We start from the raw sequence: 16,371 nt of genomic DNA, 5'->3' as shown, positions 1-16,371 counted from the left end.
GTGTCGATGGGATTAGGTTATCAGGCATTTAAGACTCAGAACAAAATCATACCCAATGTGAATGGGTGTGTGCGTGTATGTGTGTGCATTATAGCACCGATGAAACATACAACTTTCTTTTAGTTCTTTATTGCTCCCCCCCCAGGGCCCAACCACGCCCCATCCAGGCCCTAGCCACTCCCCCAGGGCCCAACCACGCCCCATCCAGGCCCTAGCCACTCCCCCAGGGGCCCGCCCACCTCCTCCCAGGGCTCCGCCCCCCGCCCAGACCCTCCTTCCCTCCCTCACCTGCCCGCGTGCCCGCCCGCAGGGCTCAGCCCAGCCTGGTTCCTGCAGCACGTCATCGTTAGGGACCTGCAGAGCGCCCGCAGCACCTACTTCCTGGTCAATGACTGGCTGTCGGTGGAGACGGAGGCCAATGGGGGCCTGGTGGAGAAGGAGGTGCTGGCAGCAAGTAGGGCCCCTCCCCTCCTGGGGGCGGGGCGGGGCGGGGGGCCTGGACGAGGCCTGCTGCAGCCCTGCTCTCCGCCCGCCCAGACGATGCTGCGCTGCGGCGGTTCCGGCGGCTGCTGGTGGCGGAGCTGCAGCGCGGCCTCTTCGACAAGCACATCTGGCTCTCGCTGTGGGACCGGCCGCCGCGCAGCCGCTTCACCCGCGTCCAGCGGGCCACCTGCTGCGTCCTCCTGCTCTGTCTCTTCCTGGGCGCCAACGCCGTGTGGTACGGGGTCGTAGGAGACGCAGCCTACAGGTTGGTGCCCGAGCTCCACAAGGCCAGCCACCTCCTCACGCTTGCTCCCCAGCCTCACATGGCCCCTGCTCTCCCCCCCCAGCAGGAAACCCGTGTCCACGCTGATCCCTCTCAGTGTGGACACAGTGGCCGTCGGCCTCGTGTCCAGCGTGGTTGTCTACCCCGTCTACTTGGCCATCCTGTTTCTCTTCCGGATGTCCAGGAGCAAGGTAGGCGGGGACCAAGGGATGCATGGGGCCCTGTGGGACAGAGCCAGAGAGGGGCTTGGGAACCAAGAACTGGACCCTCTAGATCAACCAGAGATCTCACACCACAATGTCCACTGTGTGTGAGTCAGTAGAACCAACCCAGGGGCTTTCCCAGAGAGCACGCTGCCTCATCTTCCCCGGCAGTAGCTGGCGGGCTCAAACAGCTGCGCTTAACCCACCGCACTGCCAAGGCCCCTTTTTTACTAGTCAGACCAAGGGGGGAAGGAAGAGAAGACACAAATTATTTAGAACCATGGATCAAATTAGGGGGTGTCCCCACTGACCCCCAATAAGCAAAAGGGCTGGAAGCACCTGCAGGCCGACAGATCAGCCCATGAAGGTGAAATGAGCTGTCACTCACTCCGCAACCCCGCCTGCCAAGTCCCCCAAGATGTTCAGAAGGTGGCTGGCCACGACCGCCCTTCCCAAGCCCTGCCCAAGGCTAAGGGAGGAGGGACTGCTTTCCAGCTCACCCCAGGACCTGACACTGCCCAGGCACCAAAGCTGGACGGAGATGCTGCAGGGAGAGAGCATGTCGGCAGGGTGGAAACTCAAGGCCCAGCGACCCTGGTGCGCCCAGCGGCAGCCCAAACACCCCAACTTGCCCTGTGGCAACCCAGAGACCCCGGCTTGCTGAATGACACACACACTTGTATTTTTGGCTTTTTAAGTCTAATTGATAAACACCATTCCTTGGAAAACTGTCGAGACACACCATAGTTAAACCTGCCGCTTCCCAGCCCAGTGCGTCAACGACCCTGTGGGACAGGTGGGTTAGCACCGGCTCATGGACTCACAGAAACCCTGTAGCAGACCAGAACTGCTCCCACAGGGTGTCTGAAACCTGTAGGGAAGAAAATGAAAAACAAAACACCTCGCCAAAAAGCCTGCCGCAAGAGCACATAGGAAGGATGGGATACCCTGGGGCTACATCAGACAGATGGGAACACACCCCTTCCCGGGTCGCCCTGGCCCTGTTTCTGGGCTTTTGCACCCACACATGGCAAGTATATGTGACTCCTCACAGTGTCCATCACCCTAGAACCTCCGTGGACGGTATTGGTCTGGGCCCTGCCTGCTGAGGCCTTGCTCTTTCTGCAGGTGACGGGGCCCCCAGCCCCGCCAGGCAGCAGGTGGCAGACTCAGACAGCTACCTGAACTCCTCTGTGCTGGATAGCTCTGCCTCACCTTCTTGGGGCTCCGCACCAAGGTGCCAGCTTGACTGGGAGCCCAGGCCAGGCGGTCAAGTGGCCTCTGGGTTGCCGGGGAACCTAAGGCCCTCTCTGCACTTCCCAACAGGTCTTTGCTGCTGAGCAAATGCATGATTTATTTCTGGATGATTCTAAAAGGTGGGTCTCTGGAGGCTTCAGGGACTCCCCTAGTGGTTTGGGGGTTTTGAGATTCCACCCACAGACAGACCCCCATGTAAACACAAAGGGACCACCCTGTCTGCCCGGGCCTCCCTCTGACCTGCATTTTCTCCAGCCTGGTGTGCTGGCCACCCACTGAGGGCTCGCTCAGCTGGCCGGACCTGCTCGCTGACCCATCCATAGTGGGCAGCACCATGCAGCAGTTAGCTCAGGGGCTGCCTGGCCGCCCCCTGAGCCAGGAAGAGGACAGCCTCTCTCTGGTCAGCCCTCCCTCCCCTGCCAAATACTTCTCAGCTTCAGGTGAGTAGACTTGGGAAGCAATGGGGGCACAGCCATGTCTGCAGGTTCCCCACTGAAGCTGCCCATCTCCCTGCCTGCCCTCAGATGAAGACCTGATCCGACAGATCCTGGCCGAAGGGGCCAGCAGCCTGGCTGCCACCCAGAGCCCCCAGCTGGACGCAGACCTGCTCACCGGCCTGTGAGTGCCCGGCCCAGTGGGCTGGCTCACGCACCTCAGCCCTCCTCTGGGGAAGGAGCCAGGAGCAGCACTGCCCTGGCGGGCGGCCTGGGAGCTGCCCTCTGGACAGCTGTCCTTTGGGGAGCTGTGGGCGGGTGGCAGGATTGTGGGCTGTGCTCTAAGGTTGAGCAGCAGACTGCCGTGTGGACCGACCACGTTGCTCCTGTGTGTGCTGTGTATGTATGTCAGCCATGTTGCTCCTTTGTGTGCACGTGTGCACACGTCAGCTGCATCAGTTCTCTGTACATGTGTTTTGTCCGTGGGCCAGCTGCATTGCTCCTCTGTGTGCCGTGCAGTGTGTGTGTGTGTGTGTGCTGTGTATTATGTGTTGGCTGTGTTGTTTCTCCTGTTTGTGTGGGCCACCTGCATTGCTGCGCCGAGTGCGTGTGCATGTCCCATGTGTGTGGAACTCGTGTTGTGGATATGGGTTGGCTGCAGTGTTTCTCCATGTGTGGATGCCATGTGCCTGTGTCACCTGTATGTCGTGTGTAGCAGTCGGCAGCCTCGCTTCTCCGTCTGTGTGCTGGGTTCGTCAGTCAGCTGTGTTCCTTTTCCTGCGTGTGCCGTGTGCCAGCCACAGGTAGACGTTTCGCTTGTTTCCTCCTGTCCCTGGTGACAGTGCTGCAGGGAGCTTGGCTCTCTGCGCCCCCTCACAGCCTCTAGGTGCACCCTGAGGGCTGCTGGGTCACAGGGATTCTGTTTCCTGGCACGGCCTAGCTGTGGGAATTTACGCACCCCCAGTGGTGGGCTGGGGCACCCGGCTCCCCTCTGGTGGTCACCCCTTTTTTGCCATCTCTGCTCCTACTGTGGCCATGCCCCCCTGCTCGCCCCTCCCTGCCTCTCCTCCCCCCTCACGCTCTCATCCCTTCTGCGCAACACAGCGCCCCACTTTCAACTGCCAGGCCCTTCCCACAGCGGAGCCCCCGCTCCTCCTCTACACAGGGCCCTCAGCTGCTGGCAGGTCCGACCACAGTGGAATGGTGCTGCGCTGCCTTCCAAGGCAGCCCTGGGCAACAAGATGGCCAGTGGCTGAGGCCTGGCTGCCACTTCTCTCGTCCGCCTGACTCGTCAGGCAGGTGGTGGCCAAATACTGGCTCTCACACCAAATGGAAGGGGGGCTCCACAGCTGAGCCGCCGTTGCCCCCCAATCCGCCACCTACCACTCACTTTCTGGGACCATGGCAAGTAGCCCCCACTTCTCTGTCTCCCTCTCTCACCTCTGTTTCCTCTCACTCTGCAGCCTCCTCCCCTGCTCTCTCGCCTAAGGCTCTGGACTCAAGGCGGCACCTGGCCGCCAACATGCCCTGGCCCGGTGGCTCTGCGAGGAACGGGCCGTGCTTGGGGACGGCGTCCGAGAGGCGTGCACAAGTTCCTTTGGTCTCAGGCTGCACAGGGCACCCAGGGTCTTGCAGAAAGCGTGGGCGTGGGCGTGGAAGGTTCTAGACAGGCTGCGGGGTCCAGGCAGGGCTCAGTAGCTGGGTAGTGAGAGGAGACAGCTGCCAGTTTGCTGGCACAAGGGCCTGGGTTGGCTGGGCAGAACACCAGCAGGGCTTAGGCTCGGGACCCGGGCTGGGGTGGGAGTCGGGGGCACTGGAGGGGTCAGTAAGGGAGCAGGGAGAGAAGAGGGGGCTTTCCTGGGTCATCTGTGTTCCACCTGGCCTCCTGCTCTGGAGTGGGGCTCCACCCTGTGTCCCAGGAGGGGAGTGGGTGTCAGCATGCCCCCTGGGAGGGCACAACACTCATGGCCCCCTGTGTTCAGGTCAGGGAGTCCTGGGGCAAGAACCGAGGCGCTGGTGCTACACAGATTGGAGGAGAGAGGACCGCCAGCCCCCGGCCCCGGCTGGGACCAGCCCCTGTCCCCCACACACTCTGGTGCAGGTATGCCTGTGCCACCTGCTCTCTTCCTGCTCATGCACGCCCACCCTCCCCCTGCCCTCCCCTCCCCCTCTCTCTCTCACACACACACACACACACACACTCTCAGTGCTCTCCCCCACATGCACGTGCCCCCCACCCCAGTCCTTCCCAGCAGTTCACGACCCCTCGCCCACAGGGCTGATGGAGGGCCTGCGGAAGCGCCTGCTGCCGGCCTGGTGCTCCCACCTGGCCCACGGGCTCAGCCTGCTCCTGGTCGCCCTGTGCATGGGCCTCTCTGGCTGGCTCGGCTCCGGCTTTGCCCCTCACGTCAGCGTCATGTGGTTGTTGTCCAGCGGCTCCAGTCTCCTGGTCTCCTTCCTGGGCTGGGAGCCCCTCAAGGTGAGTGGGCTGGGGGTGGGAGGCTCTGGCCCCCCGCCCACAGCCCCGATGCCAGCTCCCCTCGCCCCAGGTCCTGCTGGAGGCCCTGTACTTCTCACTGGTGGTCCAGCGGCTGCACCCAGACGAGGACGACCCGCTGGTAGAGAGCCCCGCCGTGACGCCCGTGAGCGAGCGCGTGCCCCGCGTGCGGCCCCCCCACGGCTTCGCCCTCTTCCTGGCCAAGGAGGAGGCCCGAAAGGTCAAGAGACTGCACGCGGTGCTGCGGGTGAGCCAGCCCCCGCCCCGCCCTGCCCAGCACCCAGCCCCGGTACTTAGTGCTCATTCCAGTGCCTAGGAGCCTGCCCCTCCCAACTGTGGAGCCTCACCCCCTCTTCTTGCTGCCCAGCCCGCTGCCAAGTCGGGTCCTGGGGTGGGGGTAGCTGGGGTGACTGAGAGCACAGTGGGCGCCTGGGGTTGGGCTGGGACCCCAAGGCTGAGGGTACCTGCCTCCCCAGAACCTGCTGGTGTACATGCTTTTCCTCCTGGTGACACTACTGGCCAACTACGGGGACGCCGCGTGCCTCGGCCACGCCCACCGCCTGCAGAGTGCCATCAAGCAGGAGCTTGACAGCCGGGCCTTCCTGGCCATCACCCGGTATGGTCTGTGATGCTGCCCTGCCAGGCGGGCCCACTGGACCCAGCAGCCAATGAGCAGTCAGGGCACATACCTGGTACCCTCCTGCATGGGCCTACCCTGTCCGCTGGGCCTGTGGGGGGCGGCATGCACCTCAGCCCCTCTTGGATGGACCCTCCCTGCTAGCCAGTGGCTGTGGCTGTAGCTCAGGGGTCCTCAAACTACAGCCCGCGGGCCACATGTGGCCCGCCGGGTGTCTTTGCCCGTTTTTTTTGGTTTTTTTCACTTCACAATAAGATATGTGCAGTGTGCATAAGAATTTGTTCATAGTTTTTTTTTAAGCTATCATCCGGCCCTCCAATGGGTCTGAGGGACAGTGAACTGGGCCCCTGCCTAAAAAGCTTGAGGACCCCTGCAAGTGTAGCTGGTCACTGTGGTCCCCGCAGGTCTGACGAGCTGTGGCCGTGGATGGCCCGTGTGCTGCTCCCCTACACCCACAGCCACCAGTCCAGCCCGGAGCTGGGGCCCCCGCGGCTGCGGCAGGTGCGCCTGGAGGAAGGTGAGTGTGGGGGGCACCGGCAGCAACCCTCCTTGGCCTTTCCCGAGTTCGGCCTGTGCTTCCCCAGTGGGAGTGAGCCCATGGGTGGACTGGGTGCATCCCTGCATTCGGTGAGCGCTCTCTTCTGCCTTTCAGCCCCTTGTCCTGACCCCCTAGGCTCGGGCACCCGCCCCTGCTCAGCGGCAGGTGGCTTCAGTACCAGTGACTATGGCGTTGGCTGGGAGCACGCCCCCAGCAACAGCTCTGGGACATGGGCCTACTCAGCACCCGAGGCGCTTGGGTAAGCAGCGCAGTGTGGCCCACGCCCGGTGGGGTGTGCAGCGCCCGCTGTTGGGGCTCTAACCCGTCCCTCACCCCTGCAGAGTCTGGCACTGGGGGGCCTGTGCCGTGTATGATAGCGGTGGCTATGTGCAGGAACTGGGACAGAGCCTGGCAGAGAGCCAGGCACAGCTGGAATTCCTGCAGCGACATCACTGGGTGGACAACAGGTAGAGACCTGCCCGCCTTCACCCCTGTGGGCGCCCCCCACCCCCCACTCCCGGCAGGCTCGATCCCAGAACTCCCACCGCACGTCTCATCTGGGCTGCCTTCCTGCAGTAGTCGGGGTCCCAGCCCGCAACCCGCCCCCTGCCCCGTCCTGCAGGAGCCGAGCCGTGTTTGTGGAGCTCACGCGCTACAGCCCGGCCGTGGGGCTGCACGCTGCTGTCACCCTGCGCCTCGAGTTCCCTGTGGTCGGCCAGGCCCTCGCGGCCCTCAGCGTGCGGCCCTTCTCCTTGCAGCGCCTCAGCACTGGCCTCTCCCTGCAGCTGCTCACCTCGGTGAGGACCCCCGCCCCAGCCCCCACCCCAGCCCCAGCCCCAGCCCCACATAACCCCTGCTCTAACAGAGCTGAGTGGCCCCCTCCCTGCAGGTGAGCCTCCTGCTGCTGGCGCTGCACTTCCTGGTGGCCGAGGCCCGTGCCTGGCAGAGAGAGGGGCGTGGGCGCATAGCCAGGCCAGGAGCCTGGGTACGGGGGCTGCTGGTGGTGTTGGCTGCAGCCGCTGCGCTTGTCCGCCTGGCCCAGCTGGGCGCCGCCGACCGCCAGTGGGCCCGCTTCCTGGGTGGCCGCCCACGCCACTTCACCAGCTTCGAGCAGGTGGCACAGCTAGGCACCGTGGCCCGTGGACTGGCCGCGTCCCTACTGTTTGTGCTGCTGGTGGAGGTGAGCAGATGGGCGGGGGTGAGGCTGCCGCTGCCCAGCCAGGCCACAGACTGACCCTCGCCTGCCCGCAGGCCGCCCAGCAGCTGCGGTTCGTCCGCCAGTGGTCTGTTTTTGGCAAGACCCTCTGCCAGGCCCTGCCAGAACTTGCGGGTGCAGCTGTGGCCCTGGCGGTACTTGCCGTGGCCTACACCCAGCTGGCCATCCTGGTGAGTGCTGGGTGTGGCCAGGGGGAGGGGCAAGCAAGGCTGCTCAAGCCCTCGTGCCCACCCTGGTCCTCCTCCCTCGTACTTCCTCCTGCACACCCACCCTCCCTGCCGTGCGCCCACCCTCACACCTGCCTGCTTGCCCTCCCCGCAGCTGGTCTCTTCGGGCATGGACTCGCTGCGCAGCGCTGCCCAGGCCGTCCTGCTGCTCTGCCCCACTGAGCCCCTGCGCTTCTCGGCGCTGCTGTGCTCGGGGCTGTGGGCACTGCGGCTGTGGGGCGCCCTGCGCCTGGGTGCCGTGCTCCTGTGCTGGCGCTACCATGCTCTGCGCGGCGAGCTTTACCGGCCGGCCTGGGAGCCGCAGGACTACGAGATGGTGGAGCTCTTCCTGCGGCGCCTGCGCCTGTGGATGGGCTTCAGCAAGGTCAAGGAGGTGGGTACGGCCCAGGGGGGCAGAGGGACACAACCTGGCCCTGCCAGCCTGAGTGCAGCTGGACCAACCGAGCCCCTGTGCCGCCCCCAGTTCCGCCACAAGGTGCGCTTCGAGGGCGTGGAGCCGCTGCCCTCCCGCTCCTCCCACGACTCCCAGGCCCCGCCGGAGGCCCCACCGCCCAGCGCCGGCTCGGACACCTCGCGCCCCTCCACCTCCTCCAGCCAGCTGGAGACAGGCCTGGGCCGCCCCGGGCTGCGGGGGGAGCCAGAGCCCTCCCGCCTGCATGCAGTCTTCGAGGCTCTGCTGACCCAGTTTGACCGGCTCAACCAGGCCACGGAGGACGTGTACCAGCTGGAGCAGCGGCTGCAGGGTCTGCGGAGCTGCAGGCCACCTGCCTCGCCTGCCCCCGGCCCCCAGCCACCCCTGTCCGGTGGCCTGACCAAGGCCAGCAGGGGCATCGGGCTGGCCCGTGCCCCCCTCAGACCCTCGTTGAGGGCCAACAAGGTGCGTCCCAGCAGCACGTAGGGCATGGCGGTCTGCCGCCACCACCGCAGCCCAGTGTCCTCACCCGCTGCACGCAGCCCCGCCGGGAGCCCCAGCCCACCTGCGGGTGTCAGCACTTTATCGCGGCTGCGGGGCAGCCAGGACAGGGTCCCCTCCCATCGCCATGGGAGGACATAGCAGTATTGGATGAGTGAGTGCCCAGCCTCTAGGCACCCAGTCCTCCCAGTCCTCAGGTACAGGTGCAGCGGGCTGTGCCCGGCCCAGCCCCTCCCCTAAGTTATTGCCCCACCTGCTGCACGCGCACCCCTGTCTACCGTCAGTAATTTATACGGGAAAATGGGTATTTTTGTACGTCGCTACCACTCGGGCTGAAGCCCGGGTCGCTGCGTTTGGGGGACAGGGAGACGGGGTGTAGAGCCGATAGGCTTTGGCGGATGCAGCGGGTGAGACCCGAGGAGGACAGCTGACCGCCGTGGGAACCTTGTCCCCAAGGCCAGCCCAGGGCTGGCTCCTGGGACTGAGCAGGGCGTGCCTGTGAAGACAGGACACGTGGGTGGGCCCCCCACTGCCCCCGCCTGCACCTGCACCCCTCCCCCCCAAGCCGACAAAGTCAAATAAAGGCGTTAGCTGACTGCTACCTGTGTGTCCGAGCGTGTGCCTGGGCGAGGAGGGCCACACGACCTTTATTGATTTGCACGTGAGACGGAAAGATGGGGTCGTGCAGGCAGGACCAGGGGGCCGGCCCCAGCCCAGTGTCAGACAAACTCAGTGAAGTCGTCCACGGAGGAGATGAGGCGCTTCCTCTGGCCCGTCTCGTAAGTGGGCGTGGGCTCAGCTTGAGTCTTAGTGGGGGCCGAGGGCTGTGTCTGCACCAGGGGCAGGCTGGGGTTCAGGCAGTGGGCCTCCTCCCGGATCTGGAGGCAGAGGGGTCGGTAGGCCACAGTACCTACCCAGTGGTGGGAGGAGTCCCGTGGCCCCACGGCCCCTACCCGGTGGTGGTGGTGGTGGGAAGGGTCCCGTGGCCCCATGGCCCCTACCCGGTGGCGCAGGCGCTTGATATGGCGAAGCCGGGCGATCCACTTGGAGGGGTAGACATCGGTGGGGTTGGAGCGGCTATGGTGGACCTGGGAGGCCATCTGGGGGAGCACAAGCAGAGAGGCCACTGCGTCTCTGCCCGCCCGTGGCTGGGTCCCCAGGGCGTGTGTCACTCACGTTGGCGTGCAGAGCCATCTGGCGGGCCACGAAGGGCAGGTTGCAGTCAGACACTATCTTGGCCACACTGGTGTCCACCAGGCCCTCCATGTCTAGGGGGACACGAAGCTCAGAGGCACTCAGAACCCAGGTCCCACCCCCCCACCCCCGTCCCGACACTCCCCCACCCCCAGGTTGCGCCACCTCTGCGGCACTGCAGGGAGACCAGGTTGCACTCGTAGTCCAGGGGCGTGATCATCACGTGCACAAAGTTGAACTGGCCCTGTCGACGGACAGACGGGGTTCAGGCAGACGGACAGAGAGGGTTCAGCTTGGCTCCCGGGGCTGAAGCCCTCACTTCATGCCGTTCCAACCTCCCCTACCTGAGGTCAGTTCTCAGCCGGTGCAGGGCAGTGACCACCACCCTGCCGGGCTGAGACTCCGGAAGACACACTGTCACTGTTCCCACCTAAGAGTGGACCCACCTCAAGGGACACTGGGTGGGGGCCGGCCTCACCAGTCAGAGCCACCCCCTCCCCTGTAGCAAGCACACGCTCACTGCCCCACCTTGGAAGAAACCTGCCCCCAAGCAGCACGAGGAGGGGAGGGGCTCTGGCCCCCCCATCCCCCCCACCCCTCCCCACCCCCCTGTGCCTGGCCCCAGGCACCTTGATGGTGCCTAACTTGAAGTCTTCCCCGGAGTCGTTGTAGACGATGGACACAAAGTCGTTGCCCAGGTGACGCTTCTTGTCACAGCGGTGCCGGTCCCCGTCCTTGGTGGGCATCAGAGTGGCAATGTGGAAGACGGCTGCAGGGGGAGCAGGACGGATGTAGCGGATCCCCAGGGATGCCCGCCCGCCTGGCCCCTCTCCCTCCCAGCGGTCCACACCTTGCATGATGTCATCGTGCCAGCAGTAGGTGAACTGGCCGTCCTCGCCGCCCACATCCAGGCCGCCTAGGTAGACCTTGTCGGGCTGGCAGTCCTTGAGCTCGATGAGCTTGCCCAGGCCCGTCAGGAACTCCGTGTACCTGTAGGAGCCGTGCTCGTTGGAGAGGACCGCCAGCTCGCTGTTGCTCTGCGGAGGGAGGCGGGAACTGGCACCGGGGCACCGAGGCATAGCCCAGTGCCACCCCAGCTCTGCTTCCTTCTGCATCCTTAGTGTGCGATTCCCTGAGCTGTCACTGTCCGGCAAAATCCTGCCACTCCCACCCTTGCGCGGCTCCACACCCAAGTGACCCAAAGCCCCCCAGCAGTCAGCTCCCCACCAGAGCCCCCCCACCCCGCCAAAGCTGCCCTACAGAGCCAGTCAGGCCACCACCGCCCTACACCCCTCCCGAGCTCAGGCCCGAGCAGCCCGGGGCCTCTGCAGTCACACTGTGACCCTGCCTCGCTGCCCACGGGCCCAGTCCCACCCCCACGGGGCACGTCCACCCCCACGGTCCTCGAGCCTCACCTGGCCCTCGCCCACATAGAGAACAGCGATCTTGTGTGTGTCGTAGGAAGGGATCTGGTCGAGCAGCTGCACTGACCGCTCAAAGGACTGCGGGCACACGAAGCAGAGCTGTGTCAGAGCCCTGCCTTCGCGACACCCCACCCCTGGACACCACACGTTGCCGCCCCGCTCCCGCAACACCTGAATCCCAGGGCGCCCGCCCACCTCATTGGGGAGCAGAATGGGCTTGTTGGACTCGTCTCCAAAGAAGGGCGAGTGGTAGAGCTGCAGGAACACGAAGCTGCACCGGGAGACAGGCGAGGCGACTTGGGCTCCAGCCCCACATGCCGCCACCGCCCCCCAACCCCCCAGCCCCTCGCCACCAAGCACAGCCAAGGCCGGCGCACACCACGCCCTGGGAGGGGACTCTGCCCCAGCACACCTGGGGTTGATGCCTGGCACCTTCTCGGCGTTGGCGGCAGCGGCTCTGCCTCTGAAGGAGTCCCTCTCCACTCTCTTGCCCCGCCGCGAGGGGGCTGAGTCGGAGATTGTGTAGCCCCGGGGCCGCAGGCCACCGGGGGAGCGAGGGGAGCCTGCGGGGGGTGGGCTCTCATGCTGGGAGGGGCCACAGGCCCGGCCCTCCTCGCCTGGGGCTGGCCAGGGGTCGCTCTCCCCATTCAGGGTCCCTGACTGTGAGCGGGCCTTGGCCTCCGGGCTCAGTCGGCCCACGTCGGCTTTGTGACCTGCATCCCCGAGGACGTCCTGCAGCGTCTGCAGCTCAGGGGAGGAGCTGGACTTGCTCAGGGGCTGCGAGGGCTGGAAGGGGAGGTCTGCGCAGGGTGGGCCACCCCCAGCCCTCAAGATGGGGATGCTGCTGCTGGCCCCCCGCTCTTCCACACGCAGCGGCTTCTCCTCTTGGCTGGAGGTGGACGATGACTGCAGGGGTGAGGCCCGGGGCATCCTGATCAACAAGTGCCCACTGTCCCCACCCCGCCATGTTCCTGCTCACACACCCCACACCCTGCCTGGTCTCCCCAGTGTCCCTGCCTTTCCTGCCTGGGATGCCCAACCTCGGCCTCGGACCATATCCAGGCATCATGCCCTGCTCACCCTGCTGTAGGTCCTAGCTCGTCGGCAGCGCCTGTCTGGACCAGGGGCCGCCTCAAAGTCGTCCAGCTCGGGGGACTCGGTGGACATGTTCTCCTGAGCTGCACGTCCCTCCTCCAAGACTGCCGGGGAGTCTGGGAGAACAGACAGCTGTGAGCACGGGAGTCACAGGCCACACACACCATCTCAGGCACCAGCCTTTGCCCAATAGGCAGGCAGGGGCTTGGCCCCAGGAAGTGGGGCAGCACCCAGATGGGCCAGGAAAGGGGCCGGGCTGCCCCCCAGCTGTGGCCCCAAGGACAAGGCTGGCGGCTGAGACGTCCCTGCACACACGAGAAGCCAGGCCTGCTCAAGTGCCAGCCAGTCTGCGACAGGCACCACCCCGTGAGGGGATGGGAGTGGCAGCCGCGGCATGTCTTCAGCGGGTGCTGGTGAGGATAAGCAACAGCGCAGGTGGCGGACCCCCCACCCCCACGTGCACACGCAGTCTACCAGCTGCCCCTGGGACCCATCTGCCCACTGCCCTCCACACCCAGGGCAGTGGGCAGAGGACGGACCGCAGGGTCAGCAGGTACAGCCCACACAGCCAACCGCAGGGCTGGGCAGGGAAGAGTCAGCCCAGCCGGGCCACGAAGGGCGCAGCGGCTCACGCTGCCAGGGAGACAGGCAGCTCGGGAGCTGGGCTCACGTGGGCTGACAGCGTCGCCCCGCAGTCCTCACGCGCCTGGCCTGCTCCCTGAGGGCCCTCATGCGGGTACCCCCAGAGGGCGAGCGGATGGGGCGGTGACAACAGCACCTGGGCAGCCACACCGCTCCCGAGCCGCCCGCGCCAGTACCTGCCCAGGACACACTCCTGTGCAGCCTTCCTTGGCAACTGGACTGGCTCAGGGAGGAGAGAGAGGCCACTGCAAGGGAGGCCCATGAGCGGCCACGTCACAGGAGGCCAGGCAGCACTAGCCCCGCCAGGCCCCAGCCCTGCAGAGAGAGAGCGGCCGGCAGCACCTGGCCACGGCCCCCGGTGACCTGCCTGCACCTGCTGCCTTGGGCGAGGGCCCTGGGGGGCCGTGCCATCGCACAGCCGAGGGTCCGCAGAGCAGGCCTGGGCGGCAGGCTCACCTGTGTTGGAGCGGGGCAGGGGGGAGGGCGTGGCGGCAGCGGCACTGGTGGATGGCACCGACAGCGACTTGTACAGGGCGGTGTCCCGGTGCTCCTTGAAGCGCTCTGCGGCCATGAGGGCATTGGACAGCTCCTGCAGGGGCATGTTGTCCATGTCGGAGGAGAAGGGGCTCAGCGGGTTCTCCAGGCTCAGCAGCCAGCTCGTGTTCCCTAAGGGGACAGAGCAGCCAGCCTGAGCAGAGACTCCTCTGTGGGGTGGGGCACAGCGGAAGAGGTCCCATCTCCACTCAGTCACCCCCTCTCTCCTGGCCAGCACCTCTCCTCACCGCCCCACCCACACTACCCACAGGGCCCCTGCTCGCCGACAGCCCCCCCCACGCGTGCAGAGCCCGTCCCCTGGGTACCTGTGGGCCTCCGGACCAGGATCTCGGCCCAGCCCTGGGTCAGCAGGGGCACGCAGGCTGCCAGGCTCGCCTTTTCCTTTGGCGTCTGGGCTCCAGTGGGGGCCTTCTCAGGCTTAGTGACTGGTGGGGTCTGCAGCCCAGAGGCACTGGGGCCTCCTGGGGAGTGGGTGGGTGGGGTCTCCAGGGCCCCCACACGCAGGCCATGGCCCCCTGGAGAGAGAGAGCATGGAGGGCCAGTGACCACCCACCCATGGACAGCCCCCCACTTCCCCCAGGAGCTAGTGCTCTGCCAGGGACGACCCTCGGGGCACCGGGACAGGGGGGCTGAGGGAAGTGCCTGTGGCTGAGCTGAAGGTCTGCAGAGAGAGCTGTGGGGAGGCTGCCCCCAACACCCAAGCAGGAGGGGCCCCTCGCACAGGCCCACCTGACATGGATCGGACGCGGTCGCGGGCCCCGCGGCACACCTGCGCTCCTGCCTGGGACTCCAGCTTGGCCGGCGCCTCCTTGGTCTGCCGCACGAGCAGGCTGGGGTCAGTGCTGAGGGCAGAGGAAGTGCCCAGTGAACGGGGACCCCCGCATGCTGCTGGCTAGCCATGCCGAAGAGGCCAAGGAGCCACGGTCACCTGCGCTCGGGGCCAGCCTGCAGCTCGCCAGGCTCGAGGCCCAGCAGTGACCGCGTGCCTGTGCCCACACTGGTCGTCACGGTGATCAGCTTGTTCCCTACCAGCCAGGTCTTGGTCCGGCCTCCAGCCAGAAGGAACTCTCCCACGGGGGACCTGCCGGTGGGAGGCCGGTGAGCCCAGGCCAGCAGCGCTCAGGCTGCCTCGGGGAGGGCTGGCGGGGGCAGGGGCTCGTCGGCACACCTCTTGGGCACGGCGGTGAAGTTGGAGAAGACGTATCTGGCCATCATGTCCAGGCACGTCTCGGTGAGCTCCAGGTGGAGGGTGCGCAGGCTGCCGTCCGCCTGGGCCACAGAGTTCTCGTCGGCAGAACCCAGGCTGGTGCTGGTGAGCGAGCTCTGGATCCTGCTGGGAGGAGGCCAGGCGGGTCAGCGTTCTGCAGCCCAGGCCAGCCGCCTGCCACCAGGGCCAAAGCTCACCACATGCAGATGCCCGGGGCCAGGCCTCGCCCACACCCGGAGTTAAGAACCCCAGGGAGCCTCCAGGGAAGACCAGGGACCAGGCCACTCGACACCACGAGAGGAGATAAAGGAGCTGCGAGCGCCAGGAGGGGGCGGCCCGCAGGCAAGCATCGGCATTAAGCCGGCCGTCGGGCAGAGGGTTAGTCATGCAGAGTGAGACCCAAGACACCGAGCGAGATTGCATTCTGCCCACAGAGCCGGCCGTGCCACCCCGAGGGGGGGAGGGGCATGGAGGTCGGGCTGGCACTCCTATGGACGCCGTGGGAGACGTTGCACACGATAAAGAACTGGCTGGAACGGGAACCTGGTGGAACCGCCGAGGCCAGCCCGTGGAGGCCGGTGTGCCCGTGCTGGGGAGGGGCCCCGGTGCCAGCAGGGCTGCAGGCCAGCCCCTCCCCAGATGTGTGCTCGCAGGAGGCCCAGCCCAAGGCCCACCTGCAGCTACCTGTGCTCTGGGACACGGCGGAGAGCAGATGTGTCTAGAAGGGCCCACAGAGCTCTTTGTCAGGGCCGGGGCCAGTGCAACCGCTGAGCTGGGCCGGCGAGGCCCCTTCCCAGAGTGGCCACCGGCCGGGCCTCCAGGAAGGCAGCAGGGCCTACAGCCAGCCCTGGCTGTACCAGGCTCGGGGGCAGAATGCAACCTGTTAACCCCGCGCCGCCAGGCTCCTCAGGGCCAGAGCTGCTCCCGGTGGGCCTGGCTGGGGCCACTGCAGGCGGCCTTCTCGCCCAGGCCGGGGGATCATGCAAGCGGGCCCCATGCCCCGCCCCGTGCGCCCCGCCGGCCACGCTCACTACCTGCGGACCACCTGCTCAGACACACTGACGCTGCGGCAGCGGAAGGCCTCGGCTGCGCTGCTTTCCGGGCGCTCTCTCACGGGCCGAGAGTGGCTCGAGCCTTGTTTGGGGGACCTGGCTGGCCTTACACTACCAGGGGGATCGCGCCGCCCCGAAGAGCCCCTCCCAGGGGGAAGGCAAGCCAGTGGAGGAGTAAGGAAAGGAGGTCACAGGCCACAGGGTCGATGGAGAGGTCCCGAGGGTGAGAGCAAGACACCATGCCAGGGGGACAGAGCGCAGGGAAAGAAGAGAAAACAAAACGCGTGAAATTCGTCTCTGGAAAGAGACAGGGCGGGGCTTCAGGTGGGGGGCTGCCACCTGGGCCTTGGGGAAGGGGGCCCCGCACGGCAGGCTCCAGGCTCCAGGGCCAGAACCCCTGACATGAGGCCCCGTTCCCTGCCCGACCTCCGAGTGCCCCAGAGGGACTTGCGGTACAGTTGGGCTCTGCTCAGCCTGGCCTCTGGAAAAACCACCCCACCTCGGGAAAGCCAAA

At 66.0% G+C, this 16,371-nt stretch overlaps 2 protein-coding genes across 13 annotated transcripts in view; one reads left to right on the top strand and one right to left on the bottom strand.

Moving 5' to 3' along the window:
* The window catches only part of PKD1 (polycystin 1, transient receptor potential channel interacting), a 24,283-nt gene extending 15,000 nt beyond the window's left edge, over positions 1 to 9,283 (top strand). For 2 of the 4 annotated variants that reach the window (XM_045286108.1, XM_045286111.1), the window contains 18 exons: positions 311 to 454; positions 538 to 748; positions 831 to 957; positions 2,296 to 2,345; positions 2,482 to 2,666; positions 2,751 to 2,844; positions 4,643 to 4,761; positions 4,937 to 5,139; positions 5,210 to 5,404; positions 5,634 to 5,773; positions 6,199 to 6,311; positions 6,447 to 6,591; positions 6,674 to 6,799; positions 6,955 to 7,129; positions 7,222 to 7,512; positions 7,584 to 7,718; positions 7,870 to 8,148; positions 8,239 to 9,283. In XM_045286108.1, the coding sequence (XP_045142043.1) occupies positions 311 to 454; positions 538 to 748; positions 831 to 957; positions 2,296 to 2,345; positions 2,482 to 2,666; positions 2,751 to 2,844; positions 4,643 to 4,761; positions 4,937 to 5,139; positions 5,210 to 5,404; positions 5,634 to 5,773; positions 6,199 to 6,311; positions 6,447 to 6,591; positions 6,674 to 6,799; positions 6,955 to 7,129; positions 7,222 to 7,512; positions 7,584 to 7,718; positions 7,870 to 8,148; positions 8,239 to 8,673 (3,167 nt within the window). In that variant the 3' untranslated portion in view covers positions 8,674 to 9,283. The remainder of the gene's footprint in view (positions 1 to 310; positions 455 to 537; positions 749 to 830; positions 958 to 2,295; positions 2,346 to 2,481; positions 2,667 to 2,750; positions 2,845 to 4,642; positions 4,762 to 4,936; positions 5,140 to 5,209; positions 5,405 to 5,633; positions 5,774 to 6,198; positions 6,312 to 6,446; positions 6,592 to 6,673; positions 6,800 to 6,954; positions 7,130 to 7,221; positions 7,513 to 7,583; positions 7,719 to 7,869; positions 8,149 to 8,238) is intronic. The other 2 variants (XM_045286109.1, XM_045286110.1) reach the window with 2 other exon arrangements.
* Positions 9,284 to 9,291: 8 nt separating this feature from the next.
* TSC2 (TSC complex subunit 2) overlaps positions 9,292 to 16,371 on the bottom strand; it is a 26,618-nt gene continuing 19,538 nt past the window's right edge. The window contains exons 26-42 of one of the 9 annotated variants that reach the window (XM_045286112.1): positions 15,840 to 16,001; positions 14,767 to 14,931; positions 14,527 to 14,679; positions 14,328 to 14,440; positions 13,904 to 14,113; positions 13,500 to 13,709; positions 13,220 to 13,288; positions 12,387 to 12,517; positions 11,719 to 12,212; positions 11,502 to 11,577; positions 11,298 to 11,384; positions 10,733 to 10,919; positions 10,512 to 10,651; positions 10,048 to 10,126; positions 9,865 to 9,956; positions 9,690 to 9,788; positions 9,292 to 9,566 (exon numbers count right to left, since the gene is read on the bottom strand). In XM_045286112.1, the coding sequence (XP_045142047.1) occupies positions 9,408 to 9,566; positions 9,690 to 9,788; positions 9,865 to 9,956; positions 10,048 to 10,126; positions 10,512 to 10,651; positions 10,733 to 10,919; positions 11,298 to 11,384; positions 11,502 to 11,577; positions 11,719 to 12,212; positions 12,387 to 12,517; positions 13,220 to 13,288; positions 13,500 to 13,709; positions 13,904 to 14,113; positions 14,328 to 14,440; positions 14,527 to 14,679; positions 14,767 to 14,931; positions 15,840 to 16,001 (2,626 nt within the window). In that variant the 3' untranslated portion in view covers positions 9,292 to 9,407. The remainder of the gene's footprint in view (positions 9,567 to 9,689; positions 9,789 to 9,864; positions 9,957 to 10,047; positions 10,127 to 10,511; positions 10,652 to 10,732; positions 10,920 to 11,297; positions 11,385 to 11,501; positions 11,578 to 11,718; positions 12,213 to 12,386; positions 12,518 to 13,219; positions 13,289 to 13,499; positions 13,710 to 13,903; positions 14,114 to 14,327; positions 14,441 to 14,526; positions 14,680 to 14,766; positions 14,932 to 15,839; positions 16,002 to 16,371) is intronic. The other 8 variants (XM_045286113.1, XM_045286114.1, XM_045286115.1 and 5 more) reach the window with 8 other exon arrangements.

This window comes from Echinops telfairi, unplaced genomic scaffold (genome assembly GCF_000313985.2).
Source record: "Echinops telfairi isolate 266 unplaced genomic scaffold, ASM31398v2 ScPeMD7_5;HRSCAF=22, whole genome shotgun sequence".
Lineage (NCBI taxonomy): Eukaryota > Metazoa > Chordata > Mammalia > Afrosoricida > Tenrecidae > Echinops > Echinops telfairi.
The sequence above is the reverse complement of the archived record's forward strand: the minus strand, read 5'-3'. Positions and strand labels throughout refer to the sequence as shown.